This window comes from Lagopus leucura, unplaced genomic scaffold (genome assembly GCF_019238085.1).
Source record: "Lagopus leucura isolate 7727_CA_CO unplaced genomic scaffold, USGS_WTPT01 Super-Scaffold_100157, whole genome shotgun sequence".
Taxonomy (NCBI): domain Eukaryota; kingdom Metazoa; phylum Chordata; class Aves; order Galliformes; family Phasianidae; genus Lagopus; species Lagopus leucura.
In genome coordinates, this window is record NW_024962334.1 from 19,126,927 (window position 1) to 19,150,780 (window position 23,854).

Sequence of the window (23,854 nt, forward strand, 5' to 3'; positions counted from 1 at the left end):
CCAAAGTGTGTATGTGGGGCAAGTGTCTCAATGGAGACGTTTGTGACTTATGCTTGTTTCTACTTCTTGAATGAATAGGTGTTAACCATACAGCTGAGAAGCTGAAATTACTAAGTAAGTTTTTTTTTTTTGTTGTAGTAGTAGTTCTGCTTTTCAATTTCCAGGTAGCCATATCTAGATTGGTAACTACATAAGGTTATTACAATAAATGTGGGCAATGATTTTTGCTAACCAGGGAAACATATTACTGGAAGACTTAGACTCTAAAAATTCTCCGTCAGTGCACTATTTTTGTCCAGTGCAATGGGTGTTTACTATATTACAATGAACCACAGTAACTTTAATGGGATACTTTGATTCTGCATCCCTGTATAAGATACTTTCTGCATTAGAATAAAACAAATGCAGTGCAGGTTAGAGTTCTGTGATTCTGCAAGCATGCTTGAAGTTGAGTACATATGTGTGTCTCGACTGTATTTCAATATGGTTATTATCATGCTTATTTGTTTGCCAGGTTAAAACTTTGGATATGAACCGCAGTCATGCAGGAGCTGAGAGGCAGTGAGATCATTTGGAAATACTGGAACCAAAAAGTGACCTATATTAGTGGCTGGATAGGCATTACTGCTGAAAGAGTGAATTACTCAACCATTTTTGTAACGTGATCTTCTGAAATAACACGGCAGTAATATGTGCATAAAGGCTATTTCCATGTTTTAGCTTTATCCCTTACTTTAGGTGATGGAAAGTAATTGTTATAGCAGTGCAATTTATTAGGGCTTACTTGACGTAATTAAGTGTGCAAGAATCAAATGTCACCATAGGATTTGCTGCGCTAAGCGTAAGTAGATCAGAGAACAAATTGTATCTCATTTAGAATAGGAAAAGCCTGTTAACTATGCTGGGTGTAGGCCTGAAAATAATTTTCTTCATAGTAGTGGCTGGGAGAACTCATTATAGCACTGTGTGTCCTTACTGAGGTGTGCCTCTTTTTCTTCATTTTCTGATTTAGATGTCGACACGTTTATTTCCCAGACCCTAAAAGGAGAAAATTTGTCCAAGAAAGCAAAGGAGAAAAGGGATATTCTTCTTAAGAAGATAAAAGATGTTAAGGCAAGGTAAGTAAGCTTTGTGGGTTTAATATGTTATGAAGTAACTTACGTGCAAAGTAGTTATCTTTTAACAACCTTTTAATAATCACTAGCAATATTATCTGTTTAGGTCTTAGTTTGTCAAATAATCAGCTTGGGTTTAGTGTTTCTATCTTGATGAATCTGCTAGGATTCAGTAAGAATCAGGAAGGTAAGGATTCATCACATTTGAATTGCGGTTGGGGCTCAGAATGCTTCAGCAAGCTTGTTACTTAGACCTCACTTTGGTGAGATTCATTAAAATATGGGAAATATAATGCATACAAAGTAGGAATGAGCTTCCTTTTGCCATCCTCAGCTGGTGTAAAGCAGCTCTATTGGATGCTCAGTTAGTGTTACTGCACAGGCTGTTGTTCAGTTCCAATGGGAAGTTGAAACTAAACTGGAAGCTGTTTGTAGATGGTAAGTTTGTTTCAACAATGTTGAGATATTAAAGTACTGTGACAGACCAAGCAGTGATCTTTTTTTTTTTTTGGCTTGTTTTTAAATTTAGTATGATTTCAGACACAGTTATGTTGTAACTTCACATTGATGAAAACAATTTGTCTGAAGAGATTTGGCTATAGTTTACGTGCTACAAAAATATTCTTTGCAAGATCTCTTTTTTTCCAACTCAGATCTACTAGGAGATAATTTAGTACTTGCTGTTCTTTTTTTTTTGATTGCTGTTCCCTGAGTGTTCTCCTGCAAGTTGTTTCTGTTTGGTTCCTACTGAGCCTTACTTTGACTGCTCCTGCATCTGTGGCCACTTGGTTACAGTTTCAAACACAGCACAACCATCTGGCAAGAGCTGTGTTCTTGGTGTCCTACAAACTGTGGGAAGGCATGATATGTGCCTCAGCATTTTGTAACTGAAAATGTTTGTGCATTTCATTAGGGCTGTAAATGCTTGTGGAAGTACTTTATTTATTTATTTATTTTTAAGGAAGCAGGATTTTGTCTCTTTGTGCTTTCTCTTTGGATTATTGAGCTGACTGGGACTGTACAGATGACTTGCAGATATAACACTGCTGACTTGTTTTCTTCCATCTTATGACTCAGTCTATTTTTTTTATATGACGATGAAGTATCAAAGGTGGGGACCTGCAGGTAGGAGCTCAGTTGCCACCGAGTTCTTTCCTACTTATTTATATGACCCTGTGATTTCACATCTTATCTTCATTTCTAATTTATTCCTGGTCTCCTCTAATAGTACTCACTCTTAGCAGTATTTTGCTGTTCATGCAGGATACAAAATGTGTGTGTAGTCACAGTCTTTGATTTTTACATCCCACATACTGTGCTGTGCCTAAGTACTACTGCTACTTGCTGTGCGGAATTTCTTAGATTGGGCCTTTTATTTCTGTTTCTATTTCTTCTTTCTGACTAGCCTGATAAAAGCACTACTGCTTATTATCCATAAAGATGGTCTTAGCAGCTGTATTTTATTTGCTGGTCACTTCTAGTGAAATCTTTCACACAAGTACATGCTGCTCAAGTTGCCTTTTTACATAACTTTGCTGTGATTGTTTATCCTTATACATCGAAGCATATCCGAAGATCATTTTGTTTCTGAAGAAACAGTATTTCTTCCTATGGGATGATAAATATTTTCTTAGGCATTATGCAAATGTCTTTATATTTTAAAATGATTTTACATCTAAGTATGCATCAGCTTTTCATTTATGGTTAATTATTAGTACTTTTCTTTGGATTTCATAGAATACTGCAACAAAAACTACACTTCATATATTTTTTTTTCTTGCTGACCTACTGTGTTATTTTTAGGAAAGGCATAGTGGGTTTTACTTAGAAATTTTGGAAATAATTTCAGAAATCTTTTCAGTGAAAGAGATGCTTTTGTATGTTTATATGATTAAAATATCTGAGTAGATGTGTATACCTAGAATAGGCTGCCTTATCAGGTTTTGGTTTTGTTTGACTTCCTTAAAACGACTAAGCGTTCTCTCTACTGCAAAAGTAAAAGGAAGATTGATTTTAAATATAAAAAACTTTTCCAAGAATGAAACTATGAAAAAGTTTCAGCACTAAGTTTCAACCACAGCGGTTACAGAAAACTAGGAATCATTTAATAATGTTTATATTGCTGTGCATTTGCTAGCATGTATTGCATTATGTCGTTTCTTCTTTTGCAGTTACCCTCAAGAATTCCAGGATAAAGGTAAATCTCATACATTTCTTCCCACTGTAGTATATTTTTGCTCCATGACAGACTGTCATACTGGTTTTTAAACACTCAAGTGTGCGTTGCTTGGCCGAGGCCGCTAGCTCCACCTGCTGAGTGAAACAGCAAAGAGCTCCCAAGTTTTAGTTCTTGCTGAGCCATCTCTGGGCTGGGTTCGTTTCCTTCCTTAAATGCATCTGAGAATGCTTAGAAAAGAGTGAAGGTTAGAAAAATACCTCAGAATTTAATACAAATGGAGCTTGTTATGTCTGATTTAATTAGAGCTTAGCATTGCATGTGACTGTGATGCAGGTTTTTCCTTTTTTTTTTTCTTTTTTTTTTTTTTTTTTTCCCCCCCAGAGAACGCATATACAAAGTAATCTGCTTGGGAGATAAAATGTTAACAGAGATAATTTATTTCAACTTCTTTTCTTAACAGTGATTGCAGAAGTCTTCAATTCCATAGTGGTATTTCTTTAACCTTTTAATAGGCTCAGCTAGTGGCAATATGATATTGGCTTTCGATCCACAGTGAATGGATGTTTTCACAGTATAGCAGGATCCCAGACCTTTAGTTGGAGAGGAGACGATTTAGTGTGCTGGTAATGAAAACTGAAGTGTGGGTTATCTATTATCTTCTGGTGGAGTTAAGACAAAGCTGCAGAACTCAGTTCAGACAAGACTTAGGAGTTTGTTGCTACAGTGTTGTATTCTGTAACTAAACCTGGAAGGGCTCTTATTTCCATGATGCTAATTCTTGAGGTCGTGACCTATAGCCTGTGGATGCTGGTATGAGGGTCACACTGTGAGGTCAAAAAGCCTGTGCAAAGCTCCACATCTTGCACTGGCTGGGGAACTTTCTGTTTTGGAACCGGGAGGTTTGAATGTGTGGACTACTTTCTGCCTCCTGATAAAGTGAAAATATGTGAAGTCATATTCAGGCAAGTAATGTTATAACAAGGCATAACAAGTCCATACATCTCGTACTGCTTTTTAAGTCAAGTTATAGAGGTCTAACAGTTCAACTGAATGAGAAAATGCAACTTCTCAAAGTTAGCCAAGATTTTGTAAGTTCAATCTGTGATTCTTTAAAAAATTATGTTAATATTGTTGCTATTTTTCCTATGTTGTGCCTGAGTACCCTTACAGAAGTTTCTCTCTTCCCTTTACTGCCCAATAGAATTAAGGGTGGAAAAATCAAATATTAATTTATGAAAAAAATGCCTAATGTGAAAGTAGGTGAATGATTGTTTAATTACAGTACACCTGACTTTTTGGAAAACATTCTTTTCAGAAGTTGATAGAGAGTCACAGACTTGGATATTTATTAAAAGTAGAACTGTCTACAGAGAACAATGTTGTTTTTTTTATAAGCTGAAGAAATTCATAATGTGTTTATTTTTCTCATTGATAACTTGATTGAGAATTTTTTTTGCAATTGAAAAAATGATTATTGAAGATAAAGTTTAGTTATCTCCAGTAAAATGTGTGATTTCGTTGATATAGTTTGTAATTGCTCTGATTTGTGGAAGTTGTATTGAACATTATTGTTTTTATTAGGCTGTATTTGCTTCTGAAGAAGGATATATTGCTGTTTTAATTTAACTTTCATAATGTATATTTTATGTTCAGATGCTGTAACTGTGCAGATGGTGAAGCTTGTAAATGCTGACATGTTAGATTTTGTTTGGGGTTTGTTAATAAAATGAGAAGACTCTAAAGTTACACCATTGTTTTCTGCAAACAAGGATAAATTTCTTCAAATTCTTGTGCATTTGTGTGCATGAATATGAAAAAGTCATGGGAAGTATGAGCCTGCTCTTATTTGCAAAATATTTGAGGGAATGTGGTTGAGTGATATGAATTGTCAGTGTAATCTCTGGAGATCAGGAAGTATATACTAAACTTTATTTGGTAGTGTCATTCTTACTTAAGGCCTGTGCAAATTAAGCATGACTCAGGTAGGTGTAGAACAAAGTACTCATCACACAGCGGTGAGCAATTGGGTTCTGTGCCAGCTACTGAAGTAAAAAGCTGCGGCAGCAGCTGAACGAGGTCAACTTTTGTGCACATTCCATACTATGTGCACACCTCTATGTTAGAAAAATGGAAAATAGAAGATTTAGAACTGAGATGCCTGGTCATCTTCTCATTTCTTCCCTGCTTCCAGAGAAAGAAGAAATACTCTCAAAATATAAAGTGAAAAAGGAATGGTGGATGAAGCAGAAATGGGATCGTTGTACTGAAAGGAAAATATGAAGGGGAAAAAAACCCAGCAAAACAACTCACTACGATGCACAGTTGAAACTCATATTTGCTGTTCGCTGTATCCGATTACTCCATTTCTTAATGCAAATAATAGTCTTTTTTTTTCAAGCTAAAAGAACGGTGAGGAACGATTCATACCATGTAGCATCATCACCGTGTATTAGTTATCTTATTATATTGACTGTTTGCAAAAATTCTGTGAGTTGTGATCTGTCATCATTCCAGAGTCATCCAGAAGAGTTTTTTGATGGCTGAAAGAAGTGGACTAACTAAAATATTATGAAATGGAGCACTGGTCTCTCAAACAGCAGCTCCATCAGCTTGTAAGTTGTTCCACAAACATGTTCTGTGGACATTGCTTGTCACTCCACTTTCTTTCATGGTTACTTGTTCTCAAAGTTCCACTGGCTTTGCACATAGTGACTAGTCTGTTTGTCCAAGGTATTTTGTGTGAGCTCTTGTTGTATGGGCTTTTGCTACTAAGATACAGAATGTCACCTTCAGAAAGATAAGAATGTTTAAAATAAAAATTAGAAAAGTAGAAGTAGAAATGGAAGAGCCTGTAAGTAGAACCAGGCTTCTTAAAACTGAAATCATCCTCTTGCAAATCTCAGCCTTTCAGAAAGGGCATCTACTTCCTTACAACCAAATCGATGGAATGGAGCACTTTCTTGCATCCTCTTAAAAGTAAGGTTTTTTTTTTTTATGTTGCCACCTGTTTGGTCATTAAGTAGACTAGCAAATACATCTTTAGTACCCACATACTAAAAAAAGAGAAGCTCTTTAGGGGATGTGAATGCTTATGAAAATATAAGATGTTAAATTAATAACACAGGAAAATAGATAACATTTGACAAAATTCAATAATCACATGTTGAACTTTACAGTTAAGCAGAATGCTGATTTGTATTTTCAATTTCTTCTCATGACCAATTGTATTGGTATCCAAAACACGAATGTTTCCACAAATCTATTTATTAAGTATTTTATTCTTAGGTTAAGGAACTTATTTGAAGCTTCTTTTACTCTTACTTCAGTGTGTATGTATGTATGTGTATATATATATATATATATATATATATATATATATATATATATTTTTTTTTTTTGAATTTGAAGTATTTGACTCTTCTTCTAAGCAGTTTAAGCTAAACCGTAAAGCTGCAGTTGCACTCAAGATGACCTGTTCTCGATCTTAGAGGTGAGAAGGAACGTGGAAACTGAGGCAGTTTTTATAGGAATTGGGTTCATTCTTAATAAGACTAAAATTCCACTAAGGATATAGAAATCTGGGCTTTGTCAAAGATTCTGAGTTAATACAGTTTTTGGCATTTCTCTGTTTTGAGATTAATTGTATCAATACCATGGCTGCCAAAATGTTTAGTTAAAAGAACCTTGTTTTCAGCTTATGCTAAAAATAGTGCTAATGTTGGCAGAAGCATTCTGAGCCCTAGAAGCTGTACTTGTGTTTGAGGTTCACTTGCCATCTGTTCTCTACATTTATTTTAGTAATATATATTTTTAAAATCATTTTTCACACACATGCACAAAAATCAGTCTGTTTGAAGTGAGACACCAAAAGCACTAGCCAAATCCAGTCATAATATGGCAATTTACAGAACAAGTTACCCTCATAAAGCTTGCAGTGCTACTCATATCTGGTCTGCAACACATGACTTTGGCAGTATTTATACAGAAAAGTATGATTTGATGTTTGCTGAATTACTGCTTTTAAGTCTAATAAAGGTCCACCCTTTCATTTTCATTTTGCTTTACTTTAATGGAAGTTAAACTTATGCCTCTAGAGCATCAGTGATGTTCTGCATGTGATTTTGGAGCACCTACAGGAAGCCTTTAAATGATTCAGATGCCTTTGTGGCTCCTGGCAGGACAGTGAGTGTCTGGAGGCTGAAACACCTGCTCCCGGGAGATAGGCAGCCTGAAAAAGTAGTATAGTGTATAGAGTATATACAGTGTAGTATATATAGAGTATATACAGTATAGAGTAGTATATCTGTATACAGAGACTTTGCATTTTCTGTTTTGTATGGAAGTGATCATTCTGTTTCTGACGCTGTACACTGTTTTTCAGGAAATAGCAGCAGAGTTTTAGGAGTCATTTTGGAGTTGAGAAAGGGATGCAGTAGCTTGTGGTAATCAGAGCAGTGGCGGATGAGAGTTCTGTATTTTAACACAGTTGAGTTTTTCAGTCAGGAGCATAAATACATCATTAGTAGCTAACCATAAATGGGAAAGAGATGGCTTAGTTGTTATGCAGTCCTTTGAGGATCATCATGATGTATTTCTAGAGAGACTATCAGATGCAGTAAAAATGTGCCAAATATCCCTTTATCCTGGAAGTCTGGAGTGTCTCACAGTAGGCAGGTCACCGCGTTGTCCCTTTCAGCTACACACAGCTGTTGTCTGGGAAGTGTCCATGCCAAGTGCAATTTCCAGCAGCACAAGGAACATCCACCAGTGCAGCACAGAATGGTCTTATCCTGATGTGCACCATCAGAAAGGTCTGGGTACTCAACAAGTAAAACTTATATTGCTTTTCTTTTTTTTTTTTTTTCTTTTTTTTGCTTGGTGTATATTTGCTTACAAACTGAAGGATGTTCCAGTATTTTTTAGCTGCTAGAAGATTCCTACTTGACCTTTACAAAACAAACAAGCCATTAAAAACTATCTTGTTAGCATCAGAATCTAGAAGACAGGAATGAGTATCAAAGCAGATTGCATGGCAAAGCATACATTGAGAGAGTGGCTGTCACCAGTCATCTTGCAGAGATGGGTTCTTATGGGTTGAGATGGTAGCATCCTAAAAAAATTTATTTTTAAATTAAAATTCAGCTTCAGTTATCAAGGGGCTGAAGCAGGCTTGTGCCAATTTGAAAGCAACTTTATCCAGTTATTTCTGTGCAAACCTGCGTGAGAACCTTGCATTTATTTGCATGGTGGCGTCGTGGAGCCCTTTGCTCAGCAGGCTCTTATTGCAGCAAAGGCTGGACCGAAGGCAGTTGTTGCAGCCTGCTGTGATGTGGGAGCTCGCGAATTGGCAAGAAGCAGGATGTTTTGACCTGCACATCTCTTTGTTTTCATGAGTTGCTTTAGTTGAGCAATTTCATTGTATCACGTTATATGAACTCTTTAGAAATAAAATGAGTTTTTAGTGATCTGAGAACCTCTAATGAGCAACAATGTCTTTCTTAGGCATTGGTTGAAGCATCTGAAGCATCCTATTTGCCTTTTCTCAGTTTTAGCAGCTTTAGTAGTATCTTTAAGGCTCACTGTAATCAGACTATTGCAGATGAAAATGAATTCCTGAGTTTTTTTTTTTTTAAAGCGGAACAATATGGTCCTGCTCATTATATTCAGGTTGTACCAAATAAACCTGTTGGAATTCTTCAAAATAGAAAACAGAGATTAAAGTGCAGCCCTTGTTACAATTAGGAGAAGTTTTACCCAGTTCTACAGTCTTAATGTGGTATAACTTACCCTTTAGTGTACATCGTTTCCTAAATTAGTTAAGGAGCTGTAACTGAAAAGGTAGCATTTACAAGGAAAGATGTGGTTTATTTTTGTACAGATATCATAAAATATTGATTCTACTATCAAACCTGTAAGAGGTTAGTTTAAATTGCAGAATCCCAAGGATAAGATCGGTTCACGTACATATTTTAGTTGTCTATTAAGTAACTATTTATTGTAACTATTAAGTATCTACTGTTAATTAAACTTTTTTTCAAGTTCCAGATAAGTCATACAGTATTCTGGGGAAACAAGAAACTATCAATGGGCATCAGCTCCTTAACTATCCTTGTAACTACATAACAGGGACACATTCATGTCATTTCTTTGTGCAATAACTTTTGCAAAGAAGTATTTTTAAACTGATCATTAATTTTATGACCACAGAAATGAGATGCAAAATTTATGCTGTTGTCATTGGCACAAGTTCAAGGCACTACTGACATTAAGTGTGATTGTAATGGAATGGCTGCCAACTAATGAGTCTATAGACATTTCATTTGAGCATGCTTTGCTTTTAGAAGTCTGATTAGGCAGTAATGCTTTCAATTATGCCAGCAAATTGCATTGGATACATTTACCTGATGCCCATTCTTGCTTTGTAGTTCAGTTTTCTATTACATAAATGCAAGTTGAATGCTTCTCTTTAATTTATTGGTGCTTTTGGGGTGTATTTTTAGGTACTTGGCACCTGAAGAGAGAAGTAGCGACTTGTGCTGCTCAACACTGACTCCTCTGACTGCTTAAGGAGTAGCACTGATAGTTTCAAACGCAGTTCTATCTAGCCTTCTTTGGAAGGTGAGGTATAAACTGCAGTGCAGCACCTTAATGGAGGAGAATGTGGAGACAAGGCAGAGATTACTCTGAGTGGGAATGCAAAGGACCCCACAGAATCAGCAGGGAGCCTCTCTGTAAACTGTCAGGAGCAATATCCTTGTGTATTAATAGCATACACTCCTAAGGTGTCTTTTAACTGCCAAAACCCAAGGCTGATAGCCTGTAGTCATTGTTTCACGTGAGCACAAAAGCTCTGTGAAACACTGCCTGTTAAAGCTGCAGAGCACGTGGAGTCAGCTCTCCATCAACACGAGTGCAGCTCATGATAGATGAGTGAAGGGTTACATTTCAGTGCATAATACAGACTTAAAATACTTCTGTTTAATCTAAAACAAAAACAAAAAAAGGAAGTTTTTGGCTTAATTTAGTCCTCTGTGGCTGCAGGTTACTTGTGATTCTTTTAGTGCCTGTGACCTGTTCTCCATGTTTTTGATACACAAAAAGTTGGGGTACCTAAATATATGACTGCATGACATGGGATCTGTATATTTGTCCTGATTATCTTTCTCATCTTTTTTTTCATTGTCTTCGAAGTCCTCAAGCCTTTGTTTACAATTTAACATCTAGTGAATTCTTTTATGATCTTAAAATCTTTGAAGTCATTGTATGTACCTCTTTTCTTCACAGTAACTTGTGTTGTTTGAGCATTATTTTGAATTTGGATATTGTGGACTTGGATATTTGTTTTATAATAAATCTGCATTTAATGTGCAACTGATTTTTGTTCTTTCAGATACAGTATATATCTGGGAATGTACATGGGGTGCTCTAAATATGTATGTTTATATTGAAAAGCTTGTATTCTTTTAGATCATCTGGGGATTGTATGAATGCTAAACACAAAGGTTTACTGATTGCAAAATCCTTACCATAATTAGAAAATGCTAATTACGTAGCTTGGTGGAAGAATGGGCTAAACGTGCGCCTATGGGAGTTTGTACAAAAAAATCACAACTTCTCTGAAAGAGTGCATTGCTGGGAAGGGGAAAACCCTATGGAAATGATTCCTTTCTGTGTGTGCTTCCCTGTAAGTGATGCAGAATGGCTACAGGTTCAGATATAGTGAGGCGTACTCTTACTGTTCAATCTGTGGCTTTTGATTGCTGGAGTTTGTTGATTGTGGAAGTGTTTTCCTCTAAAAACACAGCCTAATATTTTAAGTTTATTCTGGCACTGAATGAGCATATAAGTGGTAAATGGGCATTTTTGACTGATAAACCAGAGATTTGAAGGTGGGTGTTGATATAAACTTAGGTTCTTTGCATTCTAGTGCCAGTAAAAATTTAGGGCAGAAAAAGAATGGAACAACTCCTGAGAGGATATAGGCTGTGATTATAATGTCTGGTCTTCTAATAAAGAGTCTATTTTGTAATTTGTGTATGTTTAATATGTGTATGTATGCACAGAGAGTGAGAGGCAGCTGGTCTCTTGCATGTAAGGGTAAAAGATGATCGTAGTAAATATGGCCTAATCTTGTTCTGTTCACATGCTCTCTGCTCTGTGGCTTTCTGTTTGGATGAAGGAGTGAATCTTGGAGACAGATAATTTACTTCTGATTGGTTTGACAGGTGTGATGAAATGCAAATATTTTGATCAGATTTACACGGGAGCCAGAGTGCTACCGGAAGTAGACTGTGTCAAAAATAGATTTGGAATCAGGTTCACATTCTAAGCAATACTTGTATGGCATTGGGACTTGAAAGGAAACTGCTCAGAAAAGCACTAAATTAATGAAAAGAAAATCCAATTTGATGTTGAGCAATTTTGGGCTACAAAAATTCCAGTAAAGCAAGAAAAAAAAAAATTCTGGAAAGAAAACATGTTGGGTTTTTTTTTTTTTTTTTTTTTTTTTTGTGAAGAACAGGGTATAGACTGGATTTTTATATATTAAATAGAAAATAAAGGAATAAAACTCTCAGCCATAGCTAGGCAGCCCAACTGGTTTCTATGGATGCAGAGAATAATTTCACTGTGGATGGGGGTTTATTTGGGAGTTTATAAATTAGCTGTGTGGTACAGTGCTCCAAAAGAGAATATGTGAATAGAGATGCATGTCTGGAGAGCTCTGGAAAGCTTTTGCATGTGAATAAAACAAAAGGAAGTGCTTAAGCAATTTTTTCCTTATATACTTTTTAAGAAAATGGAGGGCTATTTGATCTGTTGGAGCATCAGAGTTACGATTTTGGTTTGGTGACAGTGTCAAGCTTTAATTATTGGATATTTCTTATTTTCCAAGGCTGTTTCTTTAAAAACAAATAAATAATCATGTGGTTGAGGTTGTGGTTTCTTTTTAATTTTCACTTTTTTTCCCCCTGTATTTCCAGTATTTTTTTTCCCTTCTGCTTCTTTGCCTAGTTGCTATGAAAGCAAACAAACCAAACTCAGAAAATACACTGCATTTCAGGGGGGTAAAATTAAATTTCGTCTTATTAAACAAGAACCTCAACTGTAGCAATTTCTCTTTATTTCCCAATATTTAATACACTCTGGTCAGCATCATGCGCTGTTCAGCTAATAACGCAACGTTTGTTTGTTTGTTGTGGTAGGGCTCTCAGTCGTTTGAGAAATTCATCGCTAGAGTGCTGCATTAAGGCACCCCTTTGGGCTGAGTGCTCTCAGAAGGTGATCCCATTTTTGGCTTCGTTGGAAGAGTACAGCACACACTGCATTCGCAGGGTGCCCCTAGAAAGAAGTTGAAGAAAAAAGGAAAGTGGGCAGAGGAGGACAAAGTGTTGCCAGAAGTAGTTGGGCGGGCCTCTGGAAGGAAGATGCAGCATATCCCAGATCCTCTCTACACTTAGAAATGAAAGAGTTCTTGCGTTGACACTGCCCATTTCTCTTCCTGACAGCGTTTGCTCTTGCCTACCTCTTTGCTGTGTTTTTTTCTTTTTCTTTTTCCCCCACCCTGTCAGCTAAGCAGCACTGGTAGTAGGTTCATTATAGGACAGTGTTTAAGAAAACCACTCCAACAAAATGCACTTGGCCAATTAGCATGTTGCACCAGAACAGTAGCATTGAAATACAAGGTGACAAGGTGCATGAGGAATAGACACTTTGAAATAATAGTTAGTATCCTCCTTAACAGTGAGATTCACTTATTCAGTTGTAATGAAAATACTTGCCTTTGGATTCTGTGTTTGCATGACAGACTATATTACATAGTAATGTGGGGTTTTTTTTTTTGACTTTTCAGAATTGGAAGATGAGGAAGAGTCAGAGAGCTCCTTTTCTTCACCTCCTGACAGTGCCTCAATAGCATCTGACCGATGTGATAAAGAGGATGAAGCACATTCTGATGGTATGTGACACTGTTTATCTTAGAATGTACTAGATTTGCCAGTTTGCTACAAACTCGTGTAATGGGTGCCTCGTGATGAGAATGTTACTGTTGGAAATCAGATAAGCAGATAAGCATCACAGCTGGACAGTTTTCCTACCTTTACAAGAACCTTTAAAGGAACAGAAGAGCTCTCTCTAGTGGTCCTAGAGCATAGTGAAGCTGCCGCAAATTTGCATGTTTTTTTTTTTTCCTCAAATACATCCTTTCTGATAACAAAACATCTGTAGATGCGTATGTTTTTATAGAGAGATCATGGCTAAAGCAGTGTGAATATTTGTACTAACAAATTGTTTGTTAATTCAACATTATCAGATTCTTGCTTAATTTTATTGTGCTACTTAATGGCTTACTGTATTATTTATCATATAAATAATGAAACAGTTTATGTGATTGATATTTTTCTGCAAACTCCATGCAGAATAGGTTCATAAAATATTAAATTAATTATTCCCACAATGTTTCCTTGCATTGAGGTAGTCTTTTTGTGGAATGTTTTTGTTGTATACATTTTAAATTTGAGTTTGCATAACAAGGAAAATCTAAGATCCATAGCTGTTTTCCACGTTGTTTTGGGTTGTATTCATTAAATTTAATGCTAAATGTGGCTGTTCTGAAGACATGAACGATTGAATATTTCAGTAGCTAACAAGCTCGCTTTAGCATAGTGTCCATATTTTTGAGGTTCGTTTATTGTATAAATAATATTAAAACCCTTCTATGGATTATACAAGGCAGTAAATTAAGTATATGTACAAATAAATTAACGATGTATATTAATTTGTGGCACTGGAAGTTAGACCTGCTAGTGAATGATGTGTTCTGACATGATATGATGATCAAATTGTGCAGCTCATTCTCGAAATACAATTGCTGAATGAAAATATGCTTCCCGCAACATAGCACTCCACGTTTTATGTTATCCAGATTATTCCCTTTGGAAACATAAATTGCTTTTATGAGGTATAAAATTATGTCTATTGCAGAACAGGGATAAGTCAAGTACATGCATAAGTGATAAACCTTCTAACCACTGATTCAGAATAACACAGTTTTTTTTTTTTTATATTCAGAACTCTGTAAAATGTGTAACAATAATAATCACACTTCTTTTTATATTGAGCTTGTTGCATTTCAGCAATGTGACCTTCTAAAAAAAAATAGTAAAAACAAGCCTTTTTGCTTTCTTGTTGAAATGTAATTATCAGTCAAATTGAATATGGCTTTTAGAAAAGCCAAGCTAATTTTCCAAACTACAGATGAATGCAACTTTCCATTTATTTATTTTTGCTTACAAACATAATCTCAACATTATTTCTAATTGTAACTTAATAACATGGTACTGATTGCATAAAGGGTTTCTGACAAAATTGTATGACTGTTTAATAGGAGATATGATTATATATTTGTTTCAAAACAAGTTAATCAAGAAAAAAGTGATAACGTTCATAAAACTAAATGAATAGCTGAAGAATGCTGACACCAGAGTATATAAGTTACTATACGATTTTGTACAGATGAATAATTAATTTTTAGTTCATTCTGGAAGCTGTGATTATGAGACTAGGTCTGGTACCCGCCCGTCAGTATCTTTGCTTATTGGTTACCGTTTTGGGTGGAAACATGGTGGGTTACATTTAAGGTGATGTTACCTCATTGTTCCTTCTACATTTTCGGAGAAATTCTCCTTGGTTACCTAGTGGAAGCTCAGAATGAGGGAAAGGTGGCAAATTTTGTCTGTAAATACTTACATTTAATTAGGAATTTTCTTCCTCTTTGAATGTCCAGTGTGCCATTTTGAGCGTTTTGATTTTAACATATATAGACCACCATTAAAACATAGCCTCATAGACTGCGTATGAAAATCCATGTTAAGAGGATCTTATAAGAGGTGAATTGATCCTCTGAAGTGCAATTTGTTTCAGTTTTCATAGGCATGATTGGGTTTGTTGAAGCTTAGTAGTTAATTTTTATTTTTTAGCAGTCTCTTAGTGCTCAATATTTAAGCCTAGTGAAGCAGCTGGATCCATAGGGTAGACACTTGGTCTGATGCAGTTACCAGTTTAGTTCAGCAGGGCTGTGCATAGGTGTAAAACCTCATTTGCATAGAATCAAGGCTCTCAGCATTAACAGAGGGGCATAACGGTAGGTAATCAAATGGAGAAGCATTCTTTATTTGAGTGTGTTTGTATTATTTTATATAAACCTTTGAAGCATGTTTGCTGTTTGAAAAACAAAAATGTATATATTTATATATATGTATTTTTTACCTTTATATACTTGAATTCAAGACTTCAAGATTTGTCTGACTTCTGAAAGCACTGCTGCTTGGCTTTGCCGTGTTACTGTCAAAATATGATTTGTGAAGGCACCCGCTTGGTAACAGATAAAGAATTAGTGTATTACGTGTACATTATAGTCATTGTAAAATCCCGGAGTTTTTGTGTGACCTTTGTCTAATGGTGTATTAATTACACAAGAGATAATCCATTTAACAATAAGTATGGGATAACTAAATTAGCACAGGTCACCTAAAGGCCTTTTGTCAAATCCGATTGTTATGTTGTCCTTTTGACTTTTACCTTATGGTAGGCACTAACAAAGTATCTAAACTTTGATGGATTATAAACTCTAAACATGATATGTATTTTTCATAATGCTAATGTAATTTTCTAGGTACTGAAAAGGTCAAACCCACACGTCTCTGTGTGCATTCTAAGTCTGTCTTTCCTTTTAATATTTCTTTTTCTCTGTTCCTCTGGTTCAAAAGTTCACTCCGTTCCCAAATGGCCACCTAATTTTCCAGTTATTCCCTCAAGCCATATGTGTTTTGGTTTCTTTATGGTTTATTAGGTACTGTAGGAAAGTAGCATAAGTTATATCTTCTAATGAAATTCAAGCACACTTCAGTGATGCTTTGACTTGATTGCTGGCAGCAATTAAATCACAACGAAGGAGAATGATGCATAGGCTTACATGTCCAGACACCCTACAGAAATTGGAAGAGGGATAAAGCACAACAAAACCCCAAATAAAATAACAAACCCAAACCCAAGACAGACAAAACAAAACAGCACTGCCAGGCACTCAGTTCTTAACTTGATTTTTTTTTTTTATTGGCTAACAGCCTGATTGATAGCAAAATCATAACTTGCTGTATGCTAACAGGCAGAGTTCACTTGTAGGTTATTGTGAGCTGATAAAGGGTTAGATGGAGTTTTGATTTTCACATTGGTCCTTGGTGCACCAGATTAATGGAATTTCAATGAGAGACTGGAGTAGTCACAGCTTTGTCAGAAAAACAGATGGAGATTCTATAGCTATGTCTGCTCATTAATACCAGTTGCCTGAAAGGTGTACTACTTCTCTATACAAAAGACTCAACATAATTGATTTTTGAGTGGTGTCTTTTTTCACTTATTGATGGCTAGGTTTCTTGCAACTTAAACGACAGGTTTTTGTATAGTACATTGTATTACAATGTTATGCCTTGTAATTTCTTACTCCTTTTCCATCTGTATGTTAAAGAACGTAAGTAATGGAAAATACATCTCTAGGTTCATTAGAAAGCAAAGCATGCTGAAATACATAAAAAGTGAAAAAGGCAGACTTTATTTAAAGTTGCTGGCAAACTTATTTTCAGTTGACGGTTAATTAATAATGAAGTTGTCATATTAATGGGGAAAATGTTACTGTCTTTTATTTAATTTTCAGGTTCCTTAGGTTGATGTGAAATCTAGGTTTAACGCCATACTGAAACTTTCTTAGACTTTAACAGTATAACCTTATTTTATGATGCCCATTGTGGTTTTTTTTTTTTTTTTTTTTTTTTTTTTTACTGTAAATCTTTGGTTGGTGGTATAGAAACTTGATTCCATGCTAGGCAATGCCTTTACTATTAAGGAATACAACTTTTGTCATTGTAACTATTGTGAGTGAACTTGTGAGTGAACCTACCACTTATGAAGAAGATATGTCTGGTTAGCTCTGCAGGGAGTGTGATTTAGTAATTACTGGATTTAAAAAGATCATAGTGAATGCTATTAAAATAATTTAGGTCACTTTCTTTTCTATGGGTAATCTAGAAATGTTGCCTTGAGCATGTGAAGATGAAGGAAGTACTAAAAATGTGTCTGAGGACTTGTATGGTCTTCAAATTATCCTATTTGACTATAGCGTATGAATAAAATATGCTTTTTTAGTAGAAAATTCTTAAATGGAGTGAGAATGTCAGGGGATTAGGTAGGCTGAGACACTTATGGACGATTTGTAAATCTGCAGCCTTCAGTGTTTTCTACGTAGGAACATTTTGAACCTTGTCATCCAGAGTAAAATCTTTGCAGGTTGATGGAATCACAGTGAAAAGCAAAGTGTACTAAAGAACAGCCTGAAACATGAAGAATATTTTGCAAACTCAGCTTAGATTGAAATCCACATCTCTTCTTTTAATCTCCCTTCCCAAGTTAAATGGGATACATGTGGGAACAGGTGTGTATAAATTCCCAGGTTCACATCTATTTATTGAAGAGAGTGTTGAAATAATAGTCAAAAGATGTAGAGAAGTTCAGCTCCTTGTTGGACAGGAGAGACTTTGTAGTCAAGCAAATATATTATCCTTATCGTGCGTGAAATGATTTTTGGCAGTCACCTGTCTCGTCTTTCCTAAAAATCTCTAATACTGCAACTTCACTGTCTTTCCTAGGCACTTTGTCCCAGTGCAGCACTGCACTTGCTATTAGCAGATACGTGTCCTAAATGCTTCATATCACACTATTGACATTTTACTCCCTTTTGTCCATAAAGGAAACACAGTGGTTTCTTTCCTTTCTTTTCCTTTTGTCATGTATATATTCAAAGACTGAAAAGAGGCTCTGTACCTCTCCAAAATTAACTGCTGCTGACAAAGTCAAGCAACTGAACTGCTTGTTTGTTTGTTTACAGGATCCATAGCAGCAAATATTGCAGTAATTACTTATTTTGAAAAGAAAGATTTTTTTTTTTTAAAGCATTTGAAATATGGAAAGTTAATCTGATTAATTTTTGTTTAAACAATTTGCATAGAACAGAAGAGATTAATTTCTGTAAGGAAACAGAAGTTTCAGGTGCACTTCTGGCCCTGTTAAAGTCAATGGTAAAGTTAAAAATGATACTGTGTAGGTTAACAGTGTGTACAAATTGATGATACTAAAATGGTTGAACTTCTAATTATCATGATGAAAAACTTCCTATTAAACAATAAACCCCTGTGTTCTTTTAACATTTACCTTTCTCCCGTGGGAGAAATGACATGGTTTGTTGCTCATTTTATTTCATCTATGTTGCTTCAGTGACTGAGCAATAACAAAACAGCCATGTATGCGGCACCACTGGACAGGACAATATCCACGATAAAAACAATAACTTGTTTGACCCATTCTTTTTCATATTATATCATAGATTTGTTCAAGATATCTAGCTATTGTAAAAAAGAACAGAAAGCTGAAGTGCACTAGATTTTTTTTTTCCCATTTAGTTTGGCTAATGCTTTTCGAGGTCTGTTCTTTTTACATCATGAGTAGCTGAAATAAAAAGGAAGAGAGAAGCTTTTCCTTCAGCTTCCTTTATATGGGATAGGATGTTCAATTATGGGCTTAGGAACTTATTAACACTTTCCTTAGCTATAGACACTTCTACTTTCTGATTTCCTTTTAATTCCTCATTCTTCCTGTTAAGAAATAGTGGTAAGTCAGCTTTCATTCTGCTCCTTACTCCATTACTCACAGAACCAGGGAGATGAGTTAAATGAGAGTGCTGCTTCATAGGATCTCAGTGGCACCTTGAGATGGGTGATTATCCAGTACCCAAGCAAGTGCAACACGTTGTTGTTGCTGAGTTTGTAGGTAAGAGGCTTTTTTCTTTTTTTTTTTTTTTTTTTTTTTGTGTGTGTGTGTGTGTATCTACCAAGTAAGTCAGGGTGATGGGTCAGCCTTCAGCACACACTACACAGTATCATTTAGTTCAGGCTTTTCCACAGAATTGACTGTTGGGAATTTGTGCCTGTATTTAATTCAGTGTATGCATGAAAGTGTTTAACAACATTAAGTAAAAGATTTTCCCCACATTTATCTTTTTTGTGCTTTAACTGATGAGCGCTTTCAGTGGAGGTGCAAAGTACATTCATAGAGCTTAAGCAAGAAGAAAAAGAACCTGTTAACTCTCAAGTATCATGCAATCCAGGCATTAATGTAATGGACTTGTGTTTGTTTCTTTTTATGAAAGAAGGAGGTTGTAATGGTTTAATATTTATAAATTTTGAGATTAAATTTGAATGGAAAAGTAAAATCTATGTCATTAAGAAGCTTATTAAAGTGCTGTCTGGAAAAAAAAACAAACAACCAAAATGTTACAAATGAAGTCTTTATGATACCCACAGTGCAGACAAGTTCATTATTGCTATTCTAAAAAAATGACTTGTAGACATTGTTCACCGCTTAAAAAATTGCGGCAGGAGTTTTACTTCCTGCAGACGTTTGTCACTAGACAGCATCTTTGGTTTGATAGTCTGCTCTGAAATTCTGTGTAGATATTCACTTGAATTACTTCCGAGAGTGAGACTAAGAGTAGAGTACGAGATCGAAATATTGAATGTTGACTTCCCTCCAAGCTAAAATTATTACTACTGTTTCTTAATTAACGTTATTCAAAACCTGTTCACCACTGTCACAACAAGGAAAGGTATTATCACCTGGATGTTAACTCTTGTCTTTGCTGCTATTTATATTGACAAAAATTCTTTGGGACTCATTTTGTGCAAGGAGTTGTAAGTGATCTTGTACTGTGAAATGGGCTAGAACCTTTTCTGGTCTAAAAAAGGTTTTCATGGCCTCTTCCTATCTGAATGCATGTTACTTATTTAATGCGAACTACATCATAGTCTGATTCTAACTTTCCAGAGGTATCTCATCTTTGTAGAAAACACTTTTTTCCTGTTCTTCAGCAGCCAAATTTTATATTTCTGTATATATTGGTAATATGTAAAATATTCACAATGCATATTCAACAATACAATTAATTTATGTGCCTCACGTATCTGCCATTGTGCCTTGCCACCTTGTATTGAAGAGGCAAGGGGAATGATAAATGTGGAATGCATATGATTGGCCCCAGAAGGATGTTTGTAGTGTGCTATAAAATGAGGATTTGGAGACAAGTTAAGTAATGGTGGCCCAGTCTTCCTTGATAGATAACAGGTGAATTGTTCCTTCCCAAGAACAGGTACAGAACATGGGGACATGGACCTTAATATTACAGTTGCCTGAGAAAAAATGAATGGAAATGATGTCATTGAATTAAAATTAAAAAGGAAATCAAATGAACAAACCACTCCCGCTCCAAAACAAACGAACAGCCCCTCTCCTCCCCCCCCAAAAAACACCAAAAGAACAAATAACTAAAAAAAAAAAATTGCTTTTTACAATTCTATCTATTTTGTGCTCAGCAATTTGAGTTTGTATTTCTGTGAGAGAGGTAGGGTTAAATAATTGTCTTTACGTGAAATTAAGAATGGGGTGCTTTTTCTCCCCTCAGTGGCTTCTTTAGAAACTGAATTGAGTACTATATTTTAATAGGAAAAGAATTGGTGAGATTATGACCAACTTTGATAGAAGATTTTTGGTATATTTTAGCAAAGTGGTTATTCTGTATTTGTGTTGTACACCTGTGAGTTAAGAGTTAAAAACACACAAAAGAATGTAGTCATAATGCTGACAAATGCAGAGATTTCTTCTGTAATCTGTATACGCAGATTTGGATTATAAAGTGGTAAATAAGTCCCGCACAATAAAAACATTTTGTTTTTACTTATTAACCACAAGCATCTGCAAATTTTTGTTTGGCAATATTAGGGATTTTGCCATGCAGCTGGTGGAGGCATGCTTTAGTATGCACTGCTTTTTTTAATATGTGGCATACATTTTTCTTCTCTCTCAGATCTCTGGAATCTTCCAGTGTCCTCATTTGTTTGAGTGATATTTAGAATTTGGTATAAAAATAATGTGAAAATGCCATAGTGAGCTGGTGATAATTGATTTAGTCCATCACACTGAAATACCCCTTGTTTCCCTCTTCCTCCTCCCGTGGGCAATAATCATGGGATCAAGCTGCCAGTCTGTAGATATAATTTTTCCAGCAGTGCCATCTGGCTACTTGGCACTGGAAGTTGTACTGGCTTCTTAGCTGTTTCCACTGATTTTTGTCAAATTGAACTCAGTTGAGGAGATGTCTTTTGGTAGTGGATGTTTATTTTTTTTGTTTTCATTTGTTTTTTTTTTTCCTATAGTGAATATTGTTTTTTGTTGAAGTTTGTACAGAGCTGCTGATGTTTGGTTTTTCTTTTTTTTTCTTTTTTTCTTCTTTCTTTTTTCTTTATTTTTGTTTATTGTAGAGAGCTTCAACAGTTAGATGGAATTTTCTCTTTTTTCTTTCTTGGGAGCTTTTACTTTTTAAAGAAATTATGGATGAACTATTAGAATTCTAATATAATAGACTCTATTTTAATGGGTCTGTGTGACATAAGTGACAGGCCTTATGTTTTGGAAGACTTAACCAAACAAGTCTCTTTTTAAGATTTTGTATGTATATATTTTATTACGAAATATAAACCTCTAGAAATTGATTGCTCAGCAGAACAAACACATCTGAGTTTTTTCTATTCAAGTCTTAGACGTGTTTCACTGCCATACAATATGATAAGTAAAAAGACAGTGCTCAGTAAATAGTGTTTGAATGGGCAAATGAGGCGGGAAGAGAATCATCTTGATTAATTTATTTTGTTGTTATTATTCGTTGTTTAATTTACTTTTTATTCTTTGTTCGTATATATGCATACAAACCTGCATATAAACCCTCTGGCACAATACGAATAATAGCATTTCAGATAACATGCTTTTATTTACTTAAAACAAACAAACAAGCTTTGAATATTTTGGATGAAATTAAAAATAAAATCCAAAGTGTTCTCTGCTGTATATACTCCTGTTAGAACGAGACTAACTGCTTTTTAAAATTCTTTCATTTCATTTGAGAATGTTTTTACTTTAGCCATGTCAACTGCCGTGTCTCAGGTAAATGAATTGTAGTCATCTTTGGTAGGAAATCTGATTTTTTGTAGAATACTTCTTGAATTTTTGGGAGCTATCTTAAAATTGTTCAAGGTAACCTTGTGGACTCTCAGACATGAACAGTTGTGTTTAGTGGCCTGTTGGAATATAAAAATATTATTAACCCTAAAAGTAGAAAAATAGCAAGTGTTATTTGTTTATCATAGTTGTAGTATTACCCTAATGTCTGTGTTAATAAAATACAATTCAATTTTTCTTTAAATCAACATTATTGTTATTTCCCGGCACTGGAGAAATTGCCCAGTACTGGAAATGATAGGGCTAAAAATCTTAAAAGGACAAAGAAGGCCTTGGTGAGATTTTTATAGCAGTTGATTTAAACTAAATTCCAAGGATCTCTCAGTATCTCTTCACAGTTGACTTTTAACGAAAAAGAGGAAAGGCAAGGGGTCTGAGCATGGGTCTCCTTATCAGTAACCCGGCTCTGATGCAAAGTGGGTATTTTTAACATACGAGTTCAGTTGAAAGAGTCTTCAGCGACAGCTATAAAGCAATGATGGCAAGTATAGCTAAATATGTATGATCTATTATAATAGCAGAAGTGTAAGTCTTTAGCTTTGCAAAGTGTGTTCTCTCATGCACGATTTTAAGGGGACTGGTATATCGTGAATTTCAAAAATAGCTTCAAACCTTCTTTTTGTTCATAACTGCAAATCCAAAGATAAAATGCTGCCGCTAATCAATTGGCTGGGATGCCACCTCATTAAGATTTACACGATCATCAAAAATGCCCAGAATTGTTTGTTGGCGATATCCTAACTCAAATATATAAAGGGGATACTACAGCATTTTTCTTTAGAATCACAGGGAGTTCAGTGACCTTTTGTGGCAAATTATGTAGAAAGAAAATATTTATATTCATTTAAAATAACCTCCATGAAGAAATAGTCTCATTACGCTGTTTGATCAATTTCTTGTAGCCTGAACTGCAGCATGCTGCTATTGCCATCGGTTGATGGAATACACTGAGAAGTGGCTAATGGTGATGGTGCTCATCAGGACAGGGTTCAGCCAGCGGTCAGCAACAAATAATTCAAGACTGTTTCTAAGTTTGTGGCTGGTGGAATTTGCTTCTTGCCCCAAGCCAGCAGCATTGCTGAGCTGGGCTATTTGATTAGAAGAGGAGCATATTTGCTTCTTAGCAACTGCACATTTGCACAACACACAGACCTATACTGCCTCCAAAGGTTTTCCTTTTGTGATGGTGGAATAATACTTCCCTGTTGATTGACAGACAAAAGGAATCTTTGCAATGCAGAAGAGTTTACAACCAATTTTTCCTTTGTCTTTTGTATACTTCTTAATTTAGTACTGCCTGATACAAATCTGTATACGCAGCAAGACAGTCCACAATTTGAACTCCTGCATTTAAGCTATTGCTACTATGCATATTTAAAAGACAGATGCA

At 35.4% G+C, this 23,854-nt stretch overlaps 1 protein-coding gene across 2 annotated transcripts in view; it reads left to right on the forward strand.

The window, feature by feature from the left end:
* SKAP2 (src kinase associated phosphoprotein 2) overlaps nucleotides 1-23,854 on the forward strand; it is a 109,984-nt gene that overhangs the window by 9,179 nt on the left and 76,951 nt on the right. The window contains exons 2-4 of one of the 2 annotated variants that reach the window (XM_042888834.1): nucleotides 1,013-1,118; nucleotides 3,287-3,312; nucleotides 13,145-13,249. In XM_042888834.1, coding sequence (XP_042744768.1) covers nucleotides 1,013-1,118; nucleotides 3,287-3,312; nucleotides 13,145-13,249 — 237 coding nt within the window. Of the gene's footprint in view, nucleotides 1-1,012; nucleotides 1,119-2,088; nucleotides 2,227-3,286; nucleotides 3,313-13,144; nucleotides 13,250-23,854 lie in introns of those variants that run through there. The other variant, XM_042888835.1, reaches the window with a different exon arrangement.